General features: G+C 40.7%; 2 protein-coding genes across 3 annotated transcripts in view; both read left to right on the top strand.

Moving 5' to 3' along the window:
* Positions 1-17,175, top strand: part of LOC118006413 (F-box only protein 4) — a 382,076-nt gene extending 364,901 nt beyond the window's left edge. Inside the window, exon 7 of the mRNA XM_034999073.1 lies at positions 16,716-17,175. Coding sequence (XP_034854964.1) covers positions 16,716-16,816 — 101 coding nt within the window. The 3' untranslated portion in view covers positions 16,817-17,175. The remainder of the gene's footprint in view (positions 1-16,715) is intronic.
* Positions 17,104-26,517, top strand: part of LOC118006412 (growth hormone receptor) — a 257,995-nt gene continuing 248,581 nt past the window's right edge. The window contains exon 1 of one of the 2 annotated variants that reach the window (XM_034999068.1): positions 17,104-17,304. Coding sequence is in view for 1 of the 2 variants with exons in the window: in XM_034999066.1 (XP_034854957.1) it covers positions 18,056-18,068 (13 nt within the window). In the remaining variant the exon portion in view is untranslated. Of the gene's footprint in view, positions 17,305-17,426; positions 18,069-26,517 lie in introns of those variants that run through there. The other variant, XM_034999066.1, reaches the window with a different exon arrangement.

Here is a 26,517-nt window from a genome sequence, read left to right on the forward strand (position 1 = left end):
GAAGTTCAATGATCACCTAGGCAAAGCCAGTATTAATGGAGTCATGGAGGAAACAACTGAGTGGAGTGAAATTAAGAGCATTTTGAGAAGAAGAATTGGAAATAGTGAGTATAAGTAAGTCTTTCAAGGAGTTTTGTTGTCAAAGGCAGATAAAAACAATTGAGTGACTGTTGAGTCACAAACCTGTACCTCTGAAACAAATAATACATTATATGTTAAAAAAAAAAAAAAAAAAAAAAAGAAGAAGATAGCAGGAAGAGAAAAATGAACGGGGGAGGAATCGGAGGGGGAGACAAACCATGAGAGACTATGGACTCTGAGAAACAAACTGAGGGTTCTAGAGGGGAGGGGGGTGGGGGATGGGTGAGCCTGGTGATGGGTATTAAAGAGGGCACATACAGAATGGAGCTCTGGATGTTATACGCAAACAATGAATTGTGGAACACTACATCAAAAACTAATGATGTAATGTATGGTGATTAACATAACATAATAAAATAAAAAAAAACAATTGAGTGATAACTGTGAGGGGAAGTGGGATCAAGAACAGTTTTTCTTCTTTTCTTTTGAGTGAGAGAGAGCGGGGGGAGGGGCAAAGGTAGAGGGAGAGAGAATCTTAAGCAGGCTCCTCGCCCAGTGTGGAGCCTGATGTGGGGCTCAGTCTCACAACCCTGAGATTGTGACCTGAGCCGAAATCGAGAGTCGGATACTTAACCGACAGAGCCACCCAGGCACCCCCAGTTTTTCTTCTTAATATAAAGATTATGAAAATAGGTCTGCCTACTTACAAGAATGATTCAGGAGAAAACAAAAGTTGATAGTAGGAGAGAAGGGAGACAGTAATGTTCTGAGTGAGATGACATGGAGATTTGTGCACAAGAAAGAAGTCTGGATTTAGTAGGAGTGAAAAGAAGCAAGACCCATCATAACAGATATATGTGAACAGGTGCTGGAAGGTGGTGGTGGTGGAGGGCAGGTCTATGGACTCTCTCCTCTGATGACGTCAATGTTATTAGTGAACTAAGAAACAATGTCACCAGCCAGAAATGAGGGTGAAGAGGAGGTGTGGCAGGTTTAAGGGGAGATTAATTAATATGAAATAATCATCTGAAATTATATGTCTTTTATATGATGGGTAAGTTATTCTAAATGGGCTCAGACTAGGAGGATCGCAACATTAGTCAGAAAATTAAGCAGCTAAAAACTTAAGCATTATTCACCGAGAAAAATATGGGCACGCCTGAACTCATTGCTCTCACAAAACCCAAATTCTGATAGTTATCGTCCATGACTTAACATCAAGACATTGAGTTACATGTTTGCTGTATTTGACTTTCATTACAACATTTCACTTTGGGATTGAGAACTATAAACCAATTTCCTTTTAGACTCTTGACATTTTGCTATTAGTTACTATTTAACAAGAGCCATATCAGCTGTGTGGCACCTCCAGGGAAGGGGTGGGTATGTGTGTTTCTGGCAAGAGAGAAAAATAAATATTTTTAGCTTGTTTCTTCCATTTCCTTTTGTTAATTCTTTCTTTCAGCTAGGAAGGAAAATGTATGTTTCTCTGCTTCATTTTGGTGACAGTGTATCAAAAGGAGACCATCCACATAAACTGAGATAGCTCCATTTTGTTCTACAGGCACATTTGCCATATTAAAATCTGGGTTATCTCCCCTCATGGGGAAAAGAAAAGGAAATTACATTTTCAGGTCTGTTTTAATGTATCCAAAAAAAGAAGGAGCAATTTCTGTCTGTTCCCAAAGAACATGAAAGCTTCTCTTCCAGCTGCTACTGTGGAAAAAAAATAGGAAAGGAAGACTGAGCTTTACAGACTTATTTCATTTTGATCATTCAATATGTTTTCAATAAGCTGCCTAATCTGATTTTTAAACAAATAATAAAAATGCAATGGCAGGTCCATTGGGCAAAAGTTTTGGCTTTAACTTGAAGTGGATGATAAAAAATAACAGATGGAGAGAGAAGGCGTTACTCTTTTATAAGAATTACTCTTATAAAAGTAATTTTATAAAGTAAATCCTGGGCTCAGTATTTTTTAGGACTCTCAGTACTTTGCAGAGTTAAATATTGACTTCACTCTTCAGTACTCCTATTGCTTGTCTGATAATAGCAAGTGGAGGATGAGCAGGTTATTCAACAGCAATCTATTACAGTCCAAAACGGCAAAAAAATTCATACTAGGCTTCCAGCAGTATACAATAATGGGAATAAATGAATAAAACTTGAAGAGAACTCTGAGGAGTAAATTGCATGATTGTGTCATAGTGCCACCTGGCCTATGCAATAATTGTCTGCCCATATGGCACCAATTTGCTAATACAAACATGAAATTGACTACATTTTATATGGAAATTATATCTTTTCAAGCACAAGATAAATTTGAGATGCCAGTCCTTCCAAGAGGACAATTTATATCATGCTGCCTGTAGGAGAATTTCCATTTGGATCGCTCACCGATTGTTGAAGAGCTTTGAAGTGGCCATTTCTAGATCCAAATGGCCTTCACCTCAGATATTATCACTTACTGGCATTATCGGGCTAGAAACTTCAGGATGAGTGCAGGTAAGGAAATGCACATATCACCCAAATACTATTGCTTCAACTAGAATTTATAATAAGGAACACTCACGTAAATTTTGTAGGTTATATGGACTTTTTAAATCTTTGGGTGAATTCATGTGCATATTTAAATATAGTTTACAGCTATTCATTCATCTTAAATTATGATGCCTTGGCTTTGAGATTTATTCATGGCTTTTAACTTAATCATGTTCCCCAGCGGGAGCACAGGACACTCATTTATCAAAGCTATAAACATTTTTCTTTTCTTGCCATATACACTCTATTTTAAGGCAGACGGAGGAATAAAACTTAAGAACATTTCAGAAGACTCGGCACAGCCAATCAGCATGTGCAGGGGCTTGCATCCTGTACTGTATATAATTTTTCTTTCAGATTATGTTTTGGTAGGAATTTATCCAGATTAGCTCTAGAGTAAAGGAATGTTAGAACAGAAGGGACCCCTAGAGAGGGCCTAAGGCTTGAGGCCAACCCAACCTTCTTGTTTTATAAACTCTGTTTTATAAACTCTCCTAGAGAAGTTAAGAGACTTAAGCAATGTTTTATTAATGTGTAGCATGGCCCCTGTCTTATTGTGTAGGACATTTGGGAATAAAGCACCATGTGTATGTAAAAACATAGGCTTAGGGTCAGAGTAAGCCACATTCAAATCCTTGCTAAACTGATAGTTAGCTATTTAACCTTGAGTAAGTCTCTCAACCACTCCAAAACCCAGCTTCTGGGTCTTAAGTTGGAGATAATAAATAGCCTACTACATAAGGTCATAATGTGAATTATGTGACATAATCAATGTAATAGGTCATCACATAAAGAAAATAATAAAATAGCACAGGAAATACATAAATTCATTATGCTAAAATTCCTGATAGTATTGTAAAAGATAGTGAATAAAATCTGCTTTTAATAGCTTAAAAATTAAATTTGAATAGAGTTTTATCAAGAAATATTTTGGGCTGTTTAAATTATATTTGTGAATCTCATTAGTTGCACAGGGTATAATATTCAACCTGGGGGCACTTTCTGTGTAAAACCAAGCCACTTTGAAGGAGGTCTATAGAAGGTAAAAAGTGGATGACCATGAACTCATCTGCAGGGCCAATGAATGTATTATAGATACATACATGTGTAACTGAAAAATTTAAGTAAACTGGCCCTCTTGATTTATCTTTTTTAATTAATTGGAACTGAATGGAATCATATTAAAATCAGATTTTGGCATCCTCAATGAATAGGTTATCATTTTTAAGCAGAGACCAATGTAAGAAAAATCAAATATCATACTCTTCTTGAAAATTTGATGGATCCAGTTGTTAGATTTCAGCACATAAGAACTCTGCACCTGAACATCAAGCATATGTTTGCAAAGTACTGCCAATGAGATGCCAATAAACAACTTTTTGGCTTTGATGCAACTCTTTCTGGCTGATAGGCAAATTGTATTTTGGTCAGAAAGAAAGCCAAGTCCCTGAGGATTCTCTTATACTTAGTATTCTAAGCAGCAATAGCTCCATTGTTCAGTATAAGGGGCCCCTTACTCAAGGCCTCCTTGCAAATAATCTAAAACACATGACAGACAGCAATGACTCTCACTGGAGCAAGCTTTTAAGCAGCACTTAAAAGTTCTTCAACAAAGTACATAGGAGAACTTTTATCTCCATTGCAAGTTGGGGTCCACTTAATTCAAATGCTGTATCATTCCAAGTTGTCTGAGAAGCAGATGCCAAGACAGAATTAGATGTTAGAAGGATTTATTGTAGGAGACACCTGTGAAAGACATGAGGAGAGGGAGCAGAATAGGCAAGGAGAGCATCACATGATGCAGTTGGAGCCCCTGTCTAAGGAGAGGAGGAAGGAAGGAAGGACGATCCTGCGGGAAGAGCCTCAGACTCTAATGCCACTCTGAGAGGGCCTCAGTCAGGTCGATGGGGAGTCCCAAGCACAGATTGCCCTTCAGTAGATCTGCTTTGGGGCAGAAACAGCCTAGCTCTAGTAGCCAGTCACTGGCTGGGAGCAGCCTGGAGAAAGTGTGGCCTTGGAATGAGCATGATGGCAGATTCAAAGGTGTGGCCACTGCAGACTGTCTGCCTACCCGGGTAGATGCACATAAAGTTCTCCGGAGGGGCACCTGGGGGGCTCAGTCGGGTAAGCGTCTGCCTTTGGCTCAGGTTGTGATCTCAGGGTCCTGGGATCGAGTCCTGCATCGGGCTCCCTGCTCAGCAGGGAGCCTGCTTCTCCCTCTGTCTCTCCCCCATCCTCTTGTGTGCTCGCTCTCTCTCTCTCTCTCTCACACACACACACACACACAGTCATTAAAATCTTCAGGAAGGGAAATCTGAGCACCACCAAGATGCCATAGATGCCTTTCTAAGATAAAGCCCACAGCGTTCTCTTACTGGGCTCCTTAAAAAGACAAGAGGGTCTTTAAGGATGGTTGAATCAATGAAATGCAGTGTATTATGTACAATGAGATACGGATAATCACGGGCTCAGAAGCATGGCTTAGGTCATTGCCTCTATTGCGTAAGATCAGATTTCCTTCTTGACTCTTGGTCTAGGTCTCCTTCATCCCCTCCATCTGAGTTTCATGCAGTTCTACCTTGAAATGGCTTTTCCATCAAATAATTGACTCTATTACCAATACACTACAAAAATGATCAGTCTCTGCTGCACAGAGTTCTTATTTCATGAATTCTGACTTTGTACAACATTTCAATAATTTGATGACTCTTCCTGATTTCACAAAACTTAAAAAGGATTCTTCTTCCTTCTTTGACAATCATCATTATGTGGGAATGATGACGGCATTTAAGATCCAACAGAATTCTGTTTCTGAACTACTTCTGTTTTACCCAGAGAAGGTAAGGCGGTGGGGCAGGAGGGTGAGTTTTATGTTCCTAGGCTTTGGGAGGAAAAGTAACTGTGGGGATTGAGTCTGAGAAGAAACAGACTATAGTCAGTTACGCTTTGCTTCTGCATAACACTGCTGAACCTCTCCCTGCAACACCCAGAGGTATTCCTATCAATTCGTAACAACCAAATGTAAATGACAGCACCACCCCACATTTTCTGGCCAGCCCAGCCTCCTTTCTGGCATATCTAGAATTTATATTTTTAAATGAATCATCTCAAGCTTCCAACTAAAACCTTTTTATTTGGGGTAGAAATTTTAGGATAATAAACCACATCACACGCAAAGCATTCAAGAGAAAAGCTATTGTGTCTTCTTTGAATTCACAAGGGAGCAATAATTACAGAGTTTCTCCTTGGTAAATCCTGTACCTGGATAAATGAACAAAGTACAGTTTACCTCCTGACCTAAACTTTTACCGTGATAGCATAATCCAACCTTAACCTAAAATGTGCAAAGGATTCTGACTCTTCCACAAGAAAGAATATACAACTCCTCCCTGACTTATGCTGAGAAAATACTCTGCCAAGCACAGGATAGGGTGCCAGCAACTCAGAAGAAAGAAAGGAAATTGATCTTTAGTAGGAGCTGGAATAATGACTAGCCTTATTCCTCTTGAGCTCTTCCTTCCTCAAAGTATATGAATCAGTTGAATCTCTATGAACCCAAGGGAGTCCTTATGGGAATTTTTAACACAACTATCATTCCCTGTGATTCATTTTTGCTTAAAGCGTACTAGATCATCTCAAGAAACTTGGTTTAATAACAATGCCAAATTTTAATGTAAACAATTCTTATTGAAAGAAAAGCTCTCTAATCTATTGCTTTGTGTGGCTAGTGGAAGCAAGCTTTCATCCTCAGTTTGCTTCAACGGTTTATTCCAATATGTGGACTACACAGCTTGACCACAGTACCTGTTTCTTAAACCAAAGCATATGTAAGATCAGATTTCCTTCTTGACTCTTGGCCTAGGTCTCTTTATAAAAGAGATTTGGCATATCTATAAAATTTATCTTTATAAAAATCATTGCCTTTTTAAAAAAGTCACTGCCTTTTAAAAAATTACAGAACTTGTCCTTGCTCATTGAAAAAAAATCTAATAAAACAAAACTATGTAAGGTGTGAATTTGTGCAAGTTTTACCTACTCACTGGGAAAAAATTCACACAGCACACAGAACTATATGGACTAAAGAGTGAACATTCACCTTTCCCCACTTGTCCCTTCCCCTGTTTTTACCCCTAGGGGTAACCAGATTTTTTGCTCTGCATTTTTACAGAATTTGGCTCCTACTTTAGGTTTTTTTTCCTGGAACTATTTTTATTTAATCAGTGCCAGCAGCTCATATCAGTGATGACTGATCTATCTCATTCTTTACAGAGTTGCAAAGCAATCCATCGCATGGACTCTTTATTTAACTGGTCCCTAGTAAGGAACATTTTGCCATCAAATTATCTCTATTACATTAAAGATGAAACAAATATCATTATCCATATATTTTTGTACTGGGTCAATGTACTGTAGGATGATCCCAGAAGTGGAATTGATGATTCTAAGAATATGTGGAATTTAAATTTTGATACATATTGCCAAATTGCCATTTACAAATGTTATTAACTATACAATACCATCATTATATGGGGGTGTCCCTCTCCCCATGTGCTTGCTATCACAACCTTTTTGACGTGTTCGTTTCCCATTTGGAAATCTCTGAAAACATTAGCATCTTCAGAGATACATTTCCAAATAGGGAAATGTGATTTCATTTATTCCAACGTTCTATGGTGGAGCAAGATTTGGATGCATACTGGATACACCAAACCTGAGAGGCGAAATAAGTGAATCCGTGAGTGGAACTGCGCAGCAGCTGCTAAGAGTAGTTTCTTCCCATCTGGTGGTCCCTGAACTGGTAGAAATTCAAATTGTGGTGGTGATGCCCAAGCTACCTTCAAGGTTTCCATCTTGGAACTTTTCAAGATTATGCTGCAGTGAAAATATTATAGGTTTTGAAGTCAGTTAGAACTGAGATCAAATCTCTACTTTCACTCTGCCTAGGTAAATGCTCTGAGCCTCCATTTCCTCAAATGAAAAGTGGTGGTACTTTGTCCTATCTCATAAGAGTTAACTATGTAAGACAGTAAATTGCCTGTGACAAGCAAATGGATAAGTATGACCACATAAAAATTAAACTTTTCTGCATAGAAATAATATATCATTTTTTAAAATTTAAAAGACAAAGAATGCAGAATTATTTTTAACTTGCTTTCATTCATATAATTTAGCAAAATTTTGTGAGTTCATCTATAAATATACATCTCTAGAAGTGGAATCTCTGGCCAAAAGGATATATGCATTTAAAATTTTATAGATATGCCAAATTGTTCTGAAAATATATTTTACTCTCAGTTGACATTTAACAAGAGTGTCTTTGTCCCCACACCCTGACTAATATTATATGCTATTAACATGTTTTATCTCTTCCAATCTGATAGAATAAAAAAAGTTTATTATTTTGATTTACATTTTCTTAGCAGTGAATGAATTTGAGCATCTTTTCAAATGTTTATAATACTTTATTTTTATTTTTCTGTGAATGGTCTCTTCTTAACCATCTTTGAAATGTCGATTTTACTATTGGGTTGTCTACTTTTTTAATGAATGAGTTTTTAATAAGATCTCCTTTTACATTAAATTTTTTCTGTTTTATCTGTTGCAAATAATTTTTCATTATATATCCTTTTGTGTTGTTTGATTTTTTTTTTTACCATGGAGTTATATTTCAAAATTAAAACAAGATTCTAGAATATATAGGTATACATATATAGTATTATGACATATCTACATCTAACTCTATGTATAGTCACTTTCTTCTAATGCAAAATATACACTATCCATAATAAAGCCAGATAGAAAATATAAAACACCTAATTCCTCCCCATTGAATGAAACTATGTTAACTCAGTATTATCTTATAGTGATCAGCAGCTCAATTTTGTATTTGTATGGATAGATTAATAAAAATTGAAAAAATGAACTTAATATTTGACATACAATCTCCTTCAAAATATGGAATTCTTGGGGAAGGACATAAATGAAACAGGTACTTTGTTTTAAAAATATATAACCACTTAATTTGTCCCTGTGAATGCACAAATACCTTTTAGTAACTTAATTTGTTGCTCATCTCAAATAAATATTTGAATTTTGACAAGACCACTCTACAAACTAAGAATTCACCAAAAGAAGGAATTTTAAAATTGGAATTTCATGCTCAGAAAGATGAATTTGGAATAGTGCAGCATGAGAGAATAGTGAGGAATTTTATCTGAGAAACTTTGATGATCTTGCTTCACACCACAAATATTGGGCTGCTGATTCTGCTGTCCTATTATTGACACTTAAAATAATTTAAAGTTACTAAGGCTGTTTATTTCTGCAAACTTATTTTCAGACAGTGATCTCAAGGAGTAAAAACAGGCTCTAGTTGTGCTTTGACGGTTTTCAGTTTGAAATCAACATTCATCATGTATAAAGCATGTAAATGTGGTTAAAACTGTTTAAATCTTTTGTGAGTCATAAGCATATATGAAATAATTGACATATTTCTAGTAAACTTAATAAACCCCCAGATAAGGCAGTAGTTAGGTTGATCTTTCACTTCAAATAATCCCAAGAAAGCTGGGAATTGTAAATAAATCTCAGATATCTTGCTCATTTTGGTTTTTGTTTATCTGCATGGATTCTGCTTAAACCCTGGAACACAGAGTTCCATAGACTCTTTAAGATTTTCATGAACTATGAATGTAATTAAATTTTTAAATACCAATATTCTCAAATCTAGGATATTAAATTAAAATAACTTTTGAACCAAACTTTCTGTGGTTGCTATGAAGTAAACACTTTGTTTCTTAAAATTAAATGTTACCAATGGCTTTGAGTTAAAAAGAAGTTAAAAGATGAGTGTGAGATTGCCTCAAATTTCTGGCAGCATTTTCCCATTTGGGTATCTCCACATGAATTTGCAGAGGAAGAGAGAGTCCTTCGGTCTCATCTTATACAAAGTCACCAATATATCATCCAGTCCTCCATGTCAAATCCATGTAAGATGACCTCCAGGAACAACTTCTTGAATGTATTGGTTTTGGAAGATGTACTTCTAAACAATGCTTGGCTTTCACCTATGGGCACTGTACATCTTGAAGATGTTTTTTTATTTGTTAGTTTTTCTCTTATTTGTTATAGCCACCAAGAAACTCAGAGTAAATACTGTGGCTGACTTCTGGCAAATGAACAGTACATTACGATACGCTTTCAAAGGCTAACTATCCCTGCCTGTTATCTTAGTTTTATTCCCTTTTCTTTCCTTTCCCATTTTCTCATTTGCTTTATTTTATTCATCTTTTTGGCTTATACATTTCTCCACAAACCATCTCAAGTCCTCTTTCAGAAGAAGGGGGCTAGAAAAACATTAAATAGATAGATAAATAAGGCAAATGAATGATAAAACAGATAAGGGAAATAGATTAAAAACTGTGACATCATATGTTGATTTAGAAAATTATCAGTCAACAGAAATAAAGTGATTATTATGTATCCAGTGCTTTGGCTTATTCATGCTTTTTATTATAAAAAAAATAATTAGTGATGGTACCTCATATCACATTATACAATGTATGTATTTCTACAAAGTTGCTTGTGAATCAAATTATATAAAGCAAATTATATATTTAGCCTACTAGAGGAAATTGCCATTCAAGCACTTCATAAGACATAGAATTTTAGTACTAAATGAATACTCAGCTTCTGGTTTGGATGAGGTTTTTGTTATGCGGATTAAAGTTCCCTGATTTCAAAGAAAAGCAGAGTGTAAAAGTATAAAAACCTGTTCTTTCATGCCTCCCACCTACCTCCCACTTTCCAAAAATTTTCACTCACTAGAAGAAACCACAGTTAATAATTTAGTGTAATTTTTCCAAGTAACTAAAAAATTCAGGGTATATATATATATATATATATATATGTAAAATGGGCAAGAGTTAAACAGACACTTCCAAAAGAGGAGGTCCAAATGACCAGCATACATGAAAAGATGCTCAACTTCCTTAGACATCAAGAAAATACTCAGAATAAATCAGAATATAGTACTACTCCACAGGCCCCAGAATGGCTAAAACAAAAAAGGTGAAAAACATTTAGTGCTGGTGAGGATGTGAACGATCACTCTCATACAGCGCTGGTAGAAGTGCAAATTCATGCAGCCACTTTGAACACTCTTTGGTTGTATGTACCCAGCAGAAATGTGTACAAATGCTCACCAAAACACACATACCAGATAATCCATAGGAGAACTATTCATATTAACTAAAAGTTGTCATCTACCCAAATGCCCATAAATTCTAGGATTTTTACTACCAGGTTTTTGGTGTCTTCTGGATATATATTTCAAATATATTTTATAATATGTTGTTTTTATTTTAGCTTGATTTATAATACTGAGCATCAAATGGCCTTAAAAAATGAAGTTCAACTTTTTAAGCAAGCATTTGTTAAGTACTTAATGTATGCTGCATTCTGCACTGGGCTCCTTAACTGGATGTTCTTTCCAAGATGCCCTTAGACTGTGGAAGAAATGTACATGCAGATAAATGAAATCAAATAATAAGTACTATCCTCAGACTTATGAAAGAGAGGTCCTTGCACTGGGTCTCTTGTAGCCCATGTCCTAATTCACAAGACAAGAAACCGTTGGGCGAATGAGATGTGCCCACCCATGGGCTGTGCTTTCTCTTTAGACTGTCCTCTAAGGATATCTCAGACTTTGGAGTTCCCAGCCTAAATGCCCTGAATCCGGAGGTTGGAGAGAGAGAGGTTGGTTAAAGCTTAGACGTGTGAGCTGGGGTTCTACACACACGTAGAGGAGACCCTCTCTGTGTGGAGGGGAAAGCTATGAGCAGAAAGAGAAGTGGGGAGGATGGACACTGAGGATCAACCTGATCTCACTGCATCTCCACTTCCTGGTGCAGAACTCTGAGAAATCTAAATTCAAACGCCTCCTCCCAAGTCCTTGGGAAGGCGCATTTCTCAAGATGAGAAAATAGAACATATTGTATCCAACAATTTGTTAGTTTGACTATCACTTTTAAATATTTAGGCCTATGGTATATGGGCTCCATTTATCTTCTGGTTCTGGACCCCACAAATATTAGAGGTGAACCAGCATGGAATGGTATTTAAAATGCAACAGACTGCTGATCTCCACCCCCCTCACCATCCTCCCTGTTAGTTTGATTCCCAGAAATTTGAGGAAATTTTAAAGTTTTTGTCTCAGACAGATGCTTGTAGTCTGGTGGTGTAAAAACAAACTGATGGTTGCCAGAGGGGAGGTGGGTGGGGGGATGGATGAAAAAGGTGAAGGAGATGAAGAGTACGCTTATTGTGATGAACACTGAGTAATGGATAGAATTATTGAATCACTATATTGTACACCTGAAACTAATATAACACTGCATGTTAATTATACTGGAATTAAGATCCCCCCTCCCCCTCCCCCACACACAAGATGGACAAGATGGTAGGTGTGGCTAGCTGGAGGGACAGTAGAGGATTCCAAAGAATGGACTCATCCCAGAAAAGCTCTGGGTTCCCATCCAAACCTACATCTACCTAATTATGGGCTTGGCCCAGTCCCTTTGCTTCTCTAAGCGAGCTTCCTCACTGATAAACAGAGGAGAATTGCACTTTCTTCACAGAACTGCTGTGAAGAAAAATTGATATAATTTATGTGAATGTTCCTAGAATACTATACAGTGTTAGAAAAACCTAGGATAAACAAACTTTATGAAGCAAATGTAATTTCAACAGACATTCTGATCTATTATTTGTCTACTATAGTTGAGACCTATTTTACTTAGTTCTCAGATTCTTTTATTACAGATATCATGCTTCCTGTGGTAAGATGTCTCAACCCGACACTTGGTTCAGCAAGTGCTATAGAGGGCCGGTGCCCTTGACAAAATTGCGTTACCCTGCAAGTCCTCTCTCTCCTCAGTACAGTTCCTTGCTCTTCCTAAGGGTTTTTCCAGTCAGGAATCTCCCTCTCATTCCCTCACCTGACCTCACTGGGTAGACTATGGGTGGTAGTAGGTCTGTTCCTTTCATGTGTTCTTCGTCTTGGGTTTTCATGATGCTCTCAGAGAAGTCTGATTAGCAAACTCGATTGATAGTTCATTTAGTAATTGGAAATATTCTGTATGCCTAATTTCTATAAAGGAAAGTTGCTAAGAGAAACTTTTTCATACCTCCTCAGATTCCTTTCATTCATATCCTTTTTTGCTTTTATATTTTCACCTCTTCTAAAAATGAAAAGGATAGAAGCAAAGAACAAAATAATATGTGAAGACAAAAGGTAGGAAAGGATAGAATGTGAAGGGAAAGAGGAGATGGAAATGCTTGGATCAAGGAAACATTGCTAAATATACTTCCTCAGAGAGTAACCTGAGTGATGAAGTTGGGTCAGTGCTGGGGTTCCCACATCTGCTAGACTCCAGGGCTCCTGCCATTTCCATTACTCCAGAGGCCCGAGGTGGAAGCTCATGGTTTTCCTCTATTTTGTGGTGTCCATCAGGAGATTGAATTTGATAATGAGAATAGCAATTTATAAAGGAATTTGGTAAGCTGGAGCACACACTAAGGGGGCACCAGGATGATGTCAGATTTGGAAACCACATCACATGAGAAGTATTGAAAAGACCTGTGCATATTTGGCCTGGAGAGAGGTAACTTGCAGTGAGACATGTGAAAGTGTGTCTCATAAAAAGAAAAAAAAAATCTAAATGGCGAATTTTGTCCCTATGAGCTCTAGAGATAGAACTGGGTAGAAATGATAGAATATCAGAGTCTGGCTAAAGCACTTTTAATGAATAGTGTAGTCACAAAATGGAATGTGCTTGCTTCCCAGTAAGGGAGTTAGTGGGTTACTCATCAACATATTTATCCAGACAGAAGCTAGATGACTTTCTATCACGTGTTCTTTAAAAACAAGATTTTGTATTTGATGGAAGGAGGGGGAAAATAATCTCAAAAAATACTTTTTATTTTTTAAATCTTTACACTTAAATGATTTAAAGTGGAACATTCACTCATGAGTCCCTATCGGTACACGGGGTGTCATGGATCATTTTGAATTTTACTCTGACTTAAATGGAGAAAGTTTTGAGCAGAAGAATGCCCTAATATGACTTAATTGAAAAAGAATTTCTTGGGGCACCTGAATGGCGCAGTCAGTTGAGCACCCGGCTCTTGGTTTCAGCTCAGGTCATTGATCTCAGGGTCATGAGATCTGGGCCCACATTGGGCTCTGTGCTCAGTATGGACTCTGCTTGAGATTCTCTCTCCCTCTGCACCTCTTGTTTCTGCTCTCTCTCTCTCTAAAAGAAATAAAATAAATATTAAAAAGAAAAGAATTTCTCTAGTAAGTGAGTTTGCACAGGACTCTGGGTTGGTGGGGGGTAGGGGAGGGTGTTGATGTAGGGAGACTAGTGGAGTTGGGAGACCCCAGGAGTAATCCAGGTGAGAGATTATGGTGGTGCTGGTCATGGAGGAATTCACAAGAAGAGAACAGATTCTGAATATGGCAGTTAGGAGCTCCTTATAGAGATCTGGGTTTGAGATAGAAATGTGGGTGGTATATATTTTCTTTTTTTTTTTTTTTTAAGATTTTATTTGTTTATTTGACAGAGAGAGAGATAGGGAGAGCAGGAACACAAGCAGGGGGAGTGGGAGAGGGAGAAGCAGACTTCCTGCTGAGCAGGGAGCCCGATGTGGGACTTGATCCCAGGACCCTGGGATCATGACCTGAGCCGAAGGCAGATGCTTAACGACTGAGCCACACAGGTGCCCCTAAATTTTCATTTAATTTGACTAAACATTTATTGGGAATCTACCATTTGCTGGGCACTAACCTAGACATTTTAGGCACAAATATTAACAATACATGGAGTGCCTGGGTGGCTATTCCAGGCAGAGGGGAAGGCCTGAGTAAGTGCAACCTTGCCTTTCATGAGGTGAATGTGCTTTGGTGTGCCTTAACTTGTAACAAACTAGTCCACTTAAGACCTGATACATTTCCCCCCATAATCTGGAAGATATAAAGAGGGACATCCTGCTGTAGACCTACACATCATCATATATGAGATCAAGGGACCTTTCTTCCTGGAACTTAAAAATAAAGACTGCCCTCCATGTAAGTTGCAAGGTTATATCCAGTTCCATCAGATTTTATATTAACCGATGTGTCTTTTCCTGTGTTGTCTTGCACGCTGATATTTTCCCAAAGATGGAGCAGAAGCAAAAGCAGTCAGTCCACATTTTCGCCTTAGCCTTCATTCCCTAAGTCCACATGTCTTAGGGAATGAAGGCTACTGCTGAATCCAGAAGAAAAAAGAAGGCAATCCTTCTTTTTTAGCATGGCCCTTAAATCCTTTCAGGCCATGAACAATAGAACATAGAAAATATTTTGTGAGTCCATCTGCCACCTCCTAGACTACATTAAGATTCTCTGGGCTGGAGGATGGGGGAAAGAGGATGAGAAGGCACAGAAAGGACATAACGAGAGAATGTGGTGGTGCTGGAGTCTGACGCGCTAACTGGGAAGGTCATCTCAGACAAGAATGGGGTCAGCATTCCATTCTAGTGCCTGGTCTCTGCTCCTGTCACTATTGCCCTGTCAGCCAGTGTGGCATGTACTGACCACCCAGCCGGAGTTCTGCCTGCCTTTACCCTAATCTCTCTCTGTGTAGGCCACTCCCATTTTAAAAACTCCAGACACCAGGAAGCACTCCTGCTCCAGCAAAGCCTGGAAGCCCAGAAATCAAGGGATTGGGGAAGGGCCTCAGGGGAAGAAAGCTTTCTTGTACTCAGGTGGGATAGAATAGGACCAGTTCAAAATCAACATCCACGGGACACCTACCACAGTATAGGACAGTGATGATACACACCCCTTCCAGAATCTTTCCTCCTCCTCTCATTCTGTCTTTGCCTGGAACAGTTGGGTTGTTTAGCCACAGCTGAGACTCAAAAAGGACTCTAAGGAACAGAATTTCCCACTTCTTTGATTTTTTTAAAAATAGGAGTATCCTGGGGCGCCTGGGTGGCTCAGTCTGTTAAACATCTGCCTTTGGCTCAGGGAGCCTGCTTCTCCCTCTGCCTGATGCTCCCCCTGCTTGTGCTCTCTCTCTCTCTCTGAGAAAATAAAGAAATAAAATCATTTTTAAAAATTTTAAAAAATAGGACTATCATCTGCTGCCCCCATCTTCGGCCCTGTGTTCCTTCCTGACTCCTTTCCATGCACCACTTACCACGTGTTACTCTCCACCCCCTGCCACCCCCCCCCAATCTTTTATTCCAGGGCGAAGAATCTTGGTTTCTTTAGATTGTTGTTTAAACATTTCTCTCTGGGTATAAACTTGGCTTTGTGTCTGCGAGCCCTGTAATAATAATAATAATAATAATAATAATAATAATAATAATAGAGTCATTTAGTGAGCCGAAGCTCTTTAGAAGCTGTTAGATAAATGACATTACACTGGCAGTCAGTAGTAAATAGTAAAAAGACAGCATGACTGGCTGCTCCTTCAGATCACAGACAACCTGGAACTGGACTTTTGTACTTTCTGCTAAGAAAAGCATGGGGTGCCTGGGAGGGTGATGCTCTACCAAATGACATGCTCATGCACAACGCTAGTAACTTTCTGAAGCACTCCGACCCCTTCTCCTCTCACTTTATTTCCCTACAGTGGAGTGAGGGGGACAGGCTCGGGTTTGACAGATGAGCTGTGTCCTGCGCAGGGCGTTAAAAGGCGTTCCCTGCGGGACACACAAGGACCTCCTCAGGCTGAGAGGCCTGTGTCCGGACACCCTGCAGCCCTGTGCTCTGGCTTCGGGACATAACATCTCTGCTAACATGCCTCGTGCCTTTGGCAAATTACTTCATCTCTCTGTCTCTGTTTTCTAACCTCTAAAAGAAGATCCTCTCCACTTTTAACTATCCTTTCACCCAGGGAGCAAGAGGCAGGTGGAGAGAGGCAATGTTTGGTTGGCTAATCACGCTTTCCAAGCGATCTTGCTCGCTTTTCCCCTCCATTCCTGCAGATAGCTACCTTTAAGTGTTCCTTTCAATTTGTTGACTGCACTTAATGCTCTTTTAGGTCCTGCCTTCTTTTCGGGAACAGGAGTGGGCGGAGAGGAAGTGTCCTGCCACTACCAATACTTTCCTCTAGGAGGAGCCGCGCAGCCCCGAAGAGAGTGACACGCACCAACTCCAACTCCTTCGCGGGGAACGCTTCATCCCAGCTCCTCGGAATGCTTGGCCCGGACGGCGCTCCGCGCCTCCGCAGCGGGTCTCGAACCGGTCGCCCCGAACTCCCGCTTCCCCTCGCCGCTGCTGCCCGGGTCGCGGGGGCGGCGGGCCGGGCCCGGCGTGACCCCTGGTGAGCGGCGGCCGCCGTTTCCCACCCATCCCCTCCCGTCCTCCCTTCCCGTTTCACCCCGCCCCTCCTCCTCCCCAAGCCTGACAGCCCGCGAGCTGCCAAGCTGGGCGCAGCCATGGGAAGAGGAGGCGGTCTAGGGAGCGGCGGCGGCGGCGGCGGCTGCTGGAGCGGCGGTGGCGGCGGCTGCTGCTGAGCCGAGGCGGCGGCGGGGACCCCGGGCTGGGGCCACGCAGGCCGGAGGCCCCAGCGCCCTCGGCCCCAGCGCGGAAGCGAACCCGCGCTCTCTATCCCAAGGCGAGACTCAGAGGTACTGGAGCGGGGTCGGTGGGGGGGTGGGGTTGGGGTGGGGGGGGAAGAGGCTCAGGGAGTCGGGCTCTTCTGTCCCCCCTTTTGTGCCCGGGGGCCTAGGAGTGGACCAGTTGTTTATCAAAGTGGGGATCTGGCTTATGTATTTACACGAGTCATTTTTTTCCCGGGGGACTTGGGGGTTGGCTGTGCTCCCCTCCTCCTCGCGAAGAAGTTGTTTTCTGCTGGTGGGTTGTTGTAACCCGATCCACGCTGTGGATGTGTGTGTGTGTGGACATTGGTGGTGGGCGTCAGGAGTTGGGGGCGACAGGCGAACCATCCCACGCTGGCGCCCGCTGTGGCCGGTGTTCGCGGTACCTGGAGGGGCTTCCTCTGAAGCCAGGATTGTTAAAGTCGTAAAAGTTTTGCGTTTCTCTTTGACATCATCAGCCGGGCTGGGGCAGGAACTGCTGAGGCTGCCGCCGCGGAGCGGGGAGAGGTCCCTGGCGGCGCGACCCGAGGAGAGGGGAGGTCGTCGGGCTGTGCGCGTCGGCACCGCGCGCTCCTCCCCAAAGCGCACCGCCCTCTGCGCGTTTGTGCTTAATGCAGCCACGCTTTGGCACCCGCGGAGCTGGGGTCAGTAGAGTCACGGCCACCAGTCCCCAGGAGCTGGAGTGGGTGGACATCGTGGCAAGCCGAGCACCCCCAGCCCCTGACACACTTGTGGTTATGAAATCAACCAGGCTCAAAGTTTTGACAGAACTGCCCGAGGCATGAGAGCTGCGGGTGAGTGGGGTAGCCGCATGTCAGGGGAGAGGGTGCTGGTGGCGTGCACAGGGTGCCGGGCAGGGTCACCCACTCGCGGGTGCGTGGGGGAGTCTATTTTGGGGCGAGTGCTTTATATATAACCCGAGTGGGGACGCCGACTCGGGCCCGGCTGCGGGAGTTGGTAACCTGGCTTCGGGTACGCGTGCTGGATGGGTGTACGTGCGCGCTGTGTGTGTGTGCGCGTGTGTGCGCGCGTGTGTGCGCCTGGGGAGGCGTGTCGGCGCCTGAGCCAGTAGGTTGTGCAGGGGGGAGGAGGAGGCCAGAGAGGTGCCGCCCGCCCATTTGTGCAGCCAGGAGACCTTGGAAGGGATAGGGAAAGGTAACGGGAGGCCAGGGGGTTGGGAAGTCGCAGGAGTTCCTGCATAGGATTTAAATACCACGGACTTAAAAACACTAAACTCCCATCCAAGTACTAACCAGGCCTGACCCTGCTTAGCTTTAAAACACTAAACCCATTGCCTTTGAGGAGCTGAAGGCTGGAGGAGGAGGTTTCTGGAGCTCTCAGGAGACTTGCATAGGAGGACGAGGGTTCTATGTGTAGGTACAGAACCTTGGAGGCCCAGACCCGAGTTGGAGCTGCAGGTCTGAGATTCCTGGGGTGCAGCTGGGCACAGTCCAGAAACTAGATGGTCTCTGGGGTGTTTACCTTTAGAATCCCTGGCACGTGTGCCTGGGAAGGCACCCACCTTTCATACATGTTGCGGCAGCTGTGCCGTGAGCAATTGGTGTTCTAGGCTAGTTTCCACCTGGGTCACCCTGCTAGTCCTTTTCTCTGGGGTGCCAAGGTATATACACTTTGGAGGTAATTAATGTGAAATATTTTCCAGAAATTAAAATGCTAGATAGAAACAAAATGACTTAGTCCACAGGATTGTTAGTTCCATCTTTTCTGTGATTGGGGATTCTGTTTCCTTTTGAGAAAAGCTTGTTCCCAGATTAGATTTCTAGGGGTCTCTGGTTATTTACGGTTTCTCTTCAGATGGACTTCAGATGGAGCTGGAAGGATGTGTTTTCACCCAGAGATCCTTGGACATCATTTGTAGTTTAAGCTCGGCCTGTCCTTTATCTCCTTCCACCCTTGTAAACTTTTTGATTCACATAAGTCTAAGGAAAGTTGGTGAGCCAACATTCAGCTTTCCATTTGGAGTAAATATATCACAGTGAAATTATAGTTTTGGTCTGCTGAATGCTATGGAAGGCCAACACTTAATAGGCTAAAGTGTGAAATGAAAGTCTATAAAGGCAGTGACAAAGCCATGACTCTCCAGTGCATTTTTTTTTTTCAAACTGAGCATAACTTTGCGTTGCAAATATTTGTTCTAGACAGAGTTTGGGGCTGTGTTTTTTTATTATTAGTGCATAAACAGCAGACTCCACATTATAAACCACTTAAAATGGATACTAGGCATCTTCTCTATGCTATATCTGGTGCTTGTGTTAACAGATGTTTACAGTGCTTGGTTACCTACGGGACTGTCATGTGGAGTATCTCATTAGGTCCGGACATAATGTTTATAGCATAATGTAATAAATGGAGCCCCAGTTGCAGCCTACTTCTGCCAAGCGCATGAAATACCCCAGCATGGAAACAAATCTTGAAGTTGGTCCAACTTGGCGAGGCTTTTTGGCTATCTGCTGGTGAGCATTGTTAATGTAAAGATAAATCTGAGTGATACAGTGAGAATGTGGCACAGTAAATTGTTTAACTTAGAAAAACAGGCATGGGTTATATTGATTAAATTTGTGAACCTGAGGATTAAACTTCTCTGGTCACTCCACTGGTAAATTGCACAGTTATGGAGACTTGGTGTAGTTTTAGAGAACAATTAAAGATATGTCAATAATGAAAATAACTTAATGTGTTCACATGTGTCCATAAAAACCCTCAATTTTTTTTAAAAAAGAGAAAACCCTGTAACCTCTGTGGTAATGATTTAAATAATATGAGATTCCAACTCATCTAATCACTTTCTGAACATTGATTTGATAAGAACTGAATTTGGTAAAGCTTTGGAATCAGCCCTCTGCTCATTGTGTAAACAAAGCAATGAGGGTGTCTTTTAGGGAAGTGATTTTTTCCCCTGACCTTGAACAGTATAATGTTAATAACATGCCCAATAAAATGTTTGATGAGTATGGTAACCACCTTCAGAGGTACCTATCAGGTGCATGAACTTCCACCTCAGTAGCCTTTTCTGTAAATGGGCCAGCCCACCTCTTGAAAATAATCAGCTGGCAATCTTGCTTCCTCGCTGGCCAGTCCATTCTAGGAGAGATTCATTTTTAGAAAGTCCTGCTTTACACTAAATCAACATTTTCTTCTACCTATTGACCTACTGTTCAGTTGCTGGAGCAACACACAATGAATCTAATCTCTCTTCCCTTTAAGTGCTATATTTGAAAACAAACATTATGCCCCTTCTTCCTGAATTCTTTTTTTTTTTTTTTTTTTTGCTATCCTTGCAGTTCTTCTCACCCACAGTGGGGTCCCACCCTTCCCTGCCCTGACAACATGCCCCAGAGTCTGCACTCACGATACCCCTCATCATGTTTGTCATCTAAAACTCAGATGTGAAATCCTTAGTTCTGGACTTTCTGCATCCATTAAGGCAGCTTAATATTCATGAGCTATTTTAGCCATCTCATTACACAGTTCACTAATTTCTAAGCTGTAAACAAGATAACAACTTACTCTTTTTAGATTATTAGTCATCCATAGTCAAGACATTATAATCTTTCAAAATATTTTTATGTTAACTGTACTTCATTAACAAAAATATTTTTTTATGCCTGAATTTCATATCTATGGGAAGTGTCATACTGTGCAGGTACATAGAATCCTACATGCAATGAACATAGTTACTTAATTTCTCCCTATCAAAGGAACACTAAGCAAAAACAAAAACAAAAACAAAAAAACCAGATGTAGAATGTTCTTGAAGACAAGCAAATTGAAGTTGCATATCACAGACAGGTAGGAACAGCGAGGTATTCTTTTCCTGGACCTTACTGTGTCTGCTTCCACAAACATGAGTCAGTCCTAGCAATCAGGCATTTATTGAAGGCTCGTTCTATCCCAGTCTCAGAGAGTATGCCATCTGGCCCTAAATGAGGTGAAAGTACATCTGACAGAAATGCTTCCTCAGGCAACTGGGATTTAAGATGTACACACAGGACATGACTGAGTCAGCAACCCCTTCTTCTCCTGAAGGTAAATGGCCCATCATGTCACAGGGAAGTCAAAAGCAGGTATATCACTACATCAGTTCCAGGACAGGTTCCTGCCTCCTGTTGTGTGTCTGGATCCAAATCAGGCAAGGCTCTGATGGTCTTCACTGACCAAGTTCTAGCCTTCTTGGAGGAAAGAAGCAAAGCTGGTATATACAGGGGGAGAGGGTGTGGTTCAAGGGCAAACACTTTGGTGCCCATTGGACCTCAGTTTGAATTTGAGTTTTACCACCAACAGGCACATCAGCTCCTCTGAGACTCACTGTTCTCCTCAGTGAAAATTATGATGCTTCACACCCAGGGCTGAGGTATTGACACATAACCCCCGTAGCATTTACGGCCTGTACTGCTCATTGGACACCTGCCCGATATGATGGATTTCCCTTTTATGTATCTGTCTGGGGCTTCCCAACTAAGTTATGTTTCCCCTGCTACCAGCTGGGAATCTGCCACAGCTGAGAATCTTCTGTCTTCTTGCAAGAGATGTTTATGGTTGATGATGATGACGATGTTGTTTTTCTCAGCAAGTCTGAATGTGAAAGAAAGAACCATTTTTTATCGGCAAAGAGAGAAAACCAGCCTGTGATATGGACTGACATCTGGGACTCTCAGAAGGTCCTCCTTTGCACATTGACCTTTAGTCAGAACAAGGGGCCAGTGACAGTCCGTGCTCTTTGATGAAATTATTCATGCTGTCTCCCTCGTGTGTGTGTGTGTGTGTGTGTGTGTGTGTTTGCAGTAAGATTCCTCACTAATCCCCTAGCATTATGATCTCCATCTATATCACATTTGCTTCTTTGCTTTATTCTGTTCTCGTAGAAAGGGAGGAAATAATCAATGAAAAGGGCCTATTTTTTTAAAGTTCAAAAATTCATTTCACAACTCTACCTTCTATCTAGCCCCCACCTCCTGCAAAAAAAATAAATAAATAAAATTACAGCAGACCCACTGACAAGTACTTAGACATGTAATTTCCAAACGAAAGTTCTACTTTGATGTAAGAAACCCTTAAGTTAGGATGGCATAATATGAAACCATAGTTAACTTGGTGTCAGAGAACTTGGTCCCCCTTGAGCTTTGCCTTCCGCGGGCTTTGTAATTTTTGCAAACTGTTGAACTTCCCTGGTCTTCATATTTCTTACATGTTAATAACAGACAACAACAACAAAAACGAGGAATAAACAAGATGCCGTCTTAGGATTCTTTGGGGGGCTATGATTTGAATTCATTTAATTATTGAATTTCTCTTTTCTCTCAGAGCCTTTGGGACTTCGCTTGAAACTCTCCAAGAACACCTATTTCATTTGTTTTCAGTTTCCTGGTCTGTTTTTTCATATCTGTCTTCCTTGCTAGGAACGGTTCCTCAAAACAGAAAATAAATTTTATTCATTTTTATATTTTTCCACTCTTTGCTGGATGCTTGTAAACACAGCAGCCGTAAAAAGTGTTAGTCTAATTAACATGGAATGCCTTGGATAGTCGAGCTCTAATTCAGATCACTTATTTAACAAGCTACAATTTTCAATATAAGCATCAAGAAATAGTGTTGCTTATTTTATTCCCTCACCATTAATATTTTTAGTCAGTTAAGTAAAACAGATAAAAGTGTAATCATGGCTGTGCTTCCTGAAACAATACCAGCTCATCATGGTCTGATGCAGAAAATCCCTTGGAAGCAGTTTTCTTTTCTTTTGTTGTTTGTTGTTATTTTGCTTTAAGCTAAAGACAATTCTGCTATGAGTACCAGACTCTTAAAAGAAGGACAGAAAGGATCCTTGTTTAGTTTCAACTTCTTTCTTCAGTCCTTGCTTTTCACTACCTTTTAATAGAGGCAAATGAAGCCTTAGGTCAGGCATCAATTTTACCAAATAATGAATTCATAAGAAGGCTGTGATTTTGTCAGAAATTGTTGGGCTGTGTTTTTTTAATTAACATCTAAACCTACCTTCAAATGCTCCATTTCAAAATCAGTAGATAATTTCTCCTGCAGAGTCCTTAAAACTTCCAGATGTGTTTACTGCTTTGATTAGACCTTGCTTCTTTTGTGATTGACAAGACTTCAGTCAGTTTTCTTTAGGATAATATCATTATAATCCCAATGAGTTATACTTCTTAGATTGTGAATTTGTTTAAACATAAACAAGTCTATCTCCAGCTGGCTGGGCTTCTAAGTGAAACGTGTATCCCAGGGAAAATGCTCACTTCACGGGGATTTGACACAGGTGGAGGAGAATACTCTGAGAAAGCCCTTATTCCGTGGGAGAACACCAAAGGATTTTGCGAATTGAATAGGTGCTTCTCTGTACTTACCTATGGTGGACAGCCTGCTATGCTAGACATTTGCTCCAGTAACTCCTCCTTGATTATTTCCTCATTTATATTATTTAAAAACTTTAAAGAACTAAAGGACCTCTGTTCCTACCATAAAGTCATTGGTCCAAAGAAAAATTCATTTTTTCTTGTTTAAGACATGTACTTTATTATAATAAGCATCATATCTATCTTTTTTCCTTGAGTTGCCATATCAAAAACAAGTAGAGTGTGACCATTACAAAATAGACATCCAGAGTTCTCTCCCCACGTGCTTATTGACACAAAAGGTGCTGCCAGTGATGCACTCAACTTTGGTGATGGCTGGTCATAAGCTTCTGTCGGTCTTCCAGTTCTGACTGCCACTGGCCAGGCAGCCTTTGCCCCTGGTCAGGATGATGGCATACGAGATCCTGATTCACCCTATCTGCCCCTTCTTTGGACATCTTCAGGCTAGGTTATTGTTATCCCAGAAAACCTCAATTTGGCAAAGCAAAGTGAAAAACAGTCTGGGGGAGCCTATATGAATGATAAATTATGGAAAGAGTACTGAAGACAGAGCCTCGACAGTGGCTTCTTGACCTAGGGGTAGAAGAAGATACCAGAATCCCTGGGCAAGATGATGATGAATGAAGAAAAGGTACCACTTTGATGCCTAGCAAGTTAGAAAGATTAAAGTGGAGCAAGAATGAAGAGGAATTATTTCTTTTATATTAGCACTCAGCATAGCATCTTATTTCCTTTAGAGATATTGACAAAACAGTGCTTTGCTTGTCATAGAATAGTTGTTTAATAAATATTTTTTGATGACCTTAGTTTGTAGTAAAACAGAGAAATTGAAGTGTCGATAAGATGGATGTGGTAAGTTGGACAAAGGATGTGGATAGAGTCAGGTGATGACTAGGATTTAAGCTCAGAATGCAAATTTGGTATGATTCTCCTTAGATTATTTTTTCTTAAAGATTTTATTTATTTATTTGAGAGAGAGAATGAGACAGAGAGAGCATGGGAGGGGGGAGGGTCAGAGGGAGAAGCAGGCTCCCCGCTGAGCAGGGAGCCCGATGTGGGACTTGATCCCGGGACTCCAGGATCATGACCTGAGCTGAAGGCAGTCGCTTAACCAACTGAGCCACCCAGGCGCCCTCTCCTTAGATTAATGGTAACACCTGAACTTGATGACCAACTTTCCCAGGTGGATCCTGTTCAGGGTCTTGGCAAAGTCCAAGAAATTTTTAATATTTGAAGCAAGATGGAGACATGTTGGAATTTTTCTGTAGGACTCAGTAGGGTTTGGGAGACATACCCAGTTGGCAGCTCTCAGTATACCCCTCATCAAAGAGCATACAATTTTAATTTTCTTTGCTTTCATCCTGTAAACTTTAGTGTTTTTATTTATTCCTTATAGTACATGTAGGGTATGTGAGAATTAGGAATGTCATCTGAAAAGTACTTTGAAAACTACTTGGGAAAAGATGCTGAATAAATAAAATTTTTTATTAGCCTGCAAGATGTAAGTTTGGCCAAGCTAGTGGTATTTTTGGGATCACTGTAAAAAATCAAAGACAGAACACATATTTATTGAGTCATTACTGTGTTCCCAGGAATGTGCTAGACACTCTGGGGAATATAAAAGTAGTATAAGACATGACCCTTGACTTTGGGACCTAGCATTCAAGCTAGGAAGGCAACACTAATAATGTCTTTTTGTGTGATTAAGGAACAGTAGACAATTATACAATTTAATGAAAAATTCAATTACAGACTGGAAATGCTATATTTATTTTGAGAGAAGGGAAATCTGTTTGGGCTGCAGTATTTGGGGCAATGGCTTATAGGCAAAGTGGCTTCTGAGCCAGTATTTTAAATATGGTACCTTTTTTTTTTTTTTTTTGATAGGTAGATGTTTTGTGTGAGAAGGTTAGGAACTTAGCACCAGGAGACATATCTGCATATCTGGAGCTTACTGGGGTTACTTGTAACAAGGGAGTAGGCAGGGTATATACCAGGCTGTGGATTTGTTTACACAGAAGCCTTCTTCATTGCTTATCATTGATGTTGTATGTAGATCCATCCTTAGGGTGGGGCTATTGGGATGGCCACCCTGAACCTAGTCCTTGCTGGAAGGGGATGACTGTTGCAGGGTGTTTCTGCACACTTATCTTTAAAAAAACAAATTTTTTATTACATATAATGTACTATTTGTTTCAGGGGTACAGGTCTGTGATTCATCAGTCTTACACAATTCACAGTGCTCACCATAGTACATACCCTCCCCAGTGTCCATCACCCAGCCACCCCATCCCTCCCACCCTCCTCCACTCCGGCAACCCTCAGTTTGTTTCCTGAAATTAAGAGTCTCTTATGGTTTGTCTCCCTCTCTGGTTTCGTCCTGTTTCATTTTTCCCTCCCTTCCCCTATTATCCTCTGCCTTGTTTCTCAAATTCCTCATATCAGTGAGATCATATGATACTTGTCTTTCTCTGATTGACTTATTTTGCTTAGTGTAATACCCTCTAGTTTCTGCATACTTATCTTATATGAACATTATATAAATTCAATTTGAAAATTTCTTTAATAATATTCTAGAAGATCTATAAACGATACCAGAAGTATGGCTTCCTTTCAAGAATATGATCTTGATTGGACCCTACACTGGTAGAATTGGCCTGTGATTCCCTCCTTCACTTCCACTTCCCTGCCACATGCTGTAATGACAGTTTTGGCCCAGTAGTCAGAGGGCCTTATAGAACTTGATCATCCATCAGTGTTTCTCAACAAAGGCACTGCTTCTCTGCTAGGCAGTGCCTAGGGGTATTCGGAAATATGATTGTTACAAGGACTAAAAAGAGAGAGAACGCATGAATAGACA

Source organism: Mirounga leonina, unplaced genomic scaffold (genome assembly GCF_011800145.1).
Source record: "Mirounga leonina isolate KUSES-001 unplaced genomic scaffold, KU_Mleo_1.0 Mir_96, whole genome shotgun sequence".
Lineage (NCBI taxonomy): Eukaryota > Metazoa > Chordata > Mammalia > Carnivora > Phocidae > Mirounga > Mirounga leonina.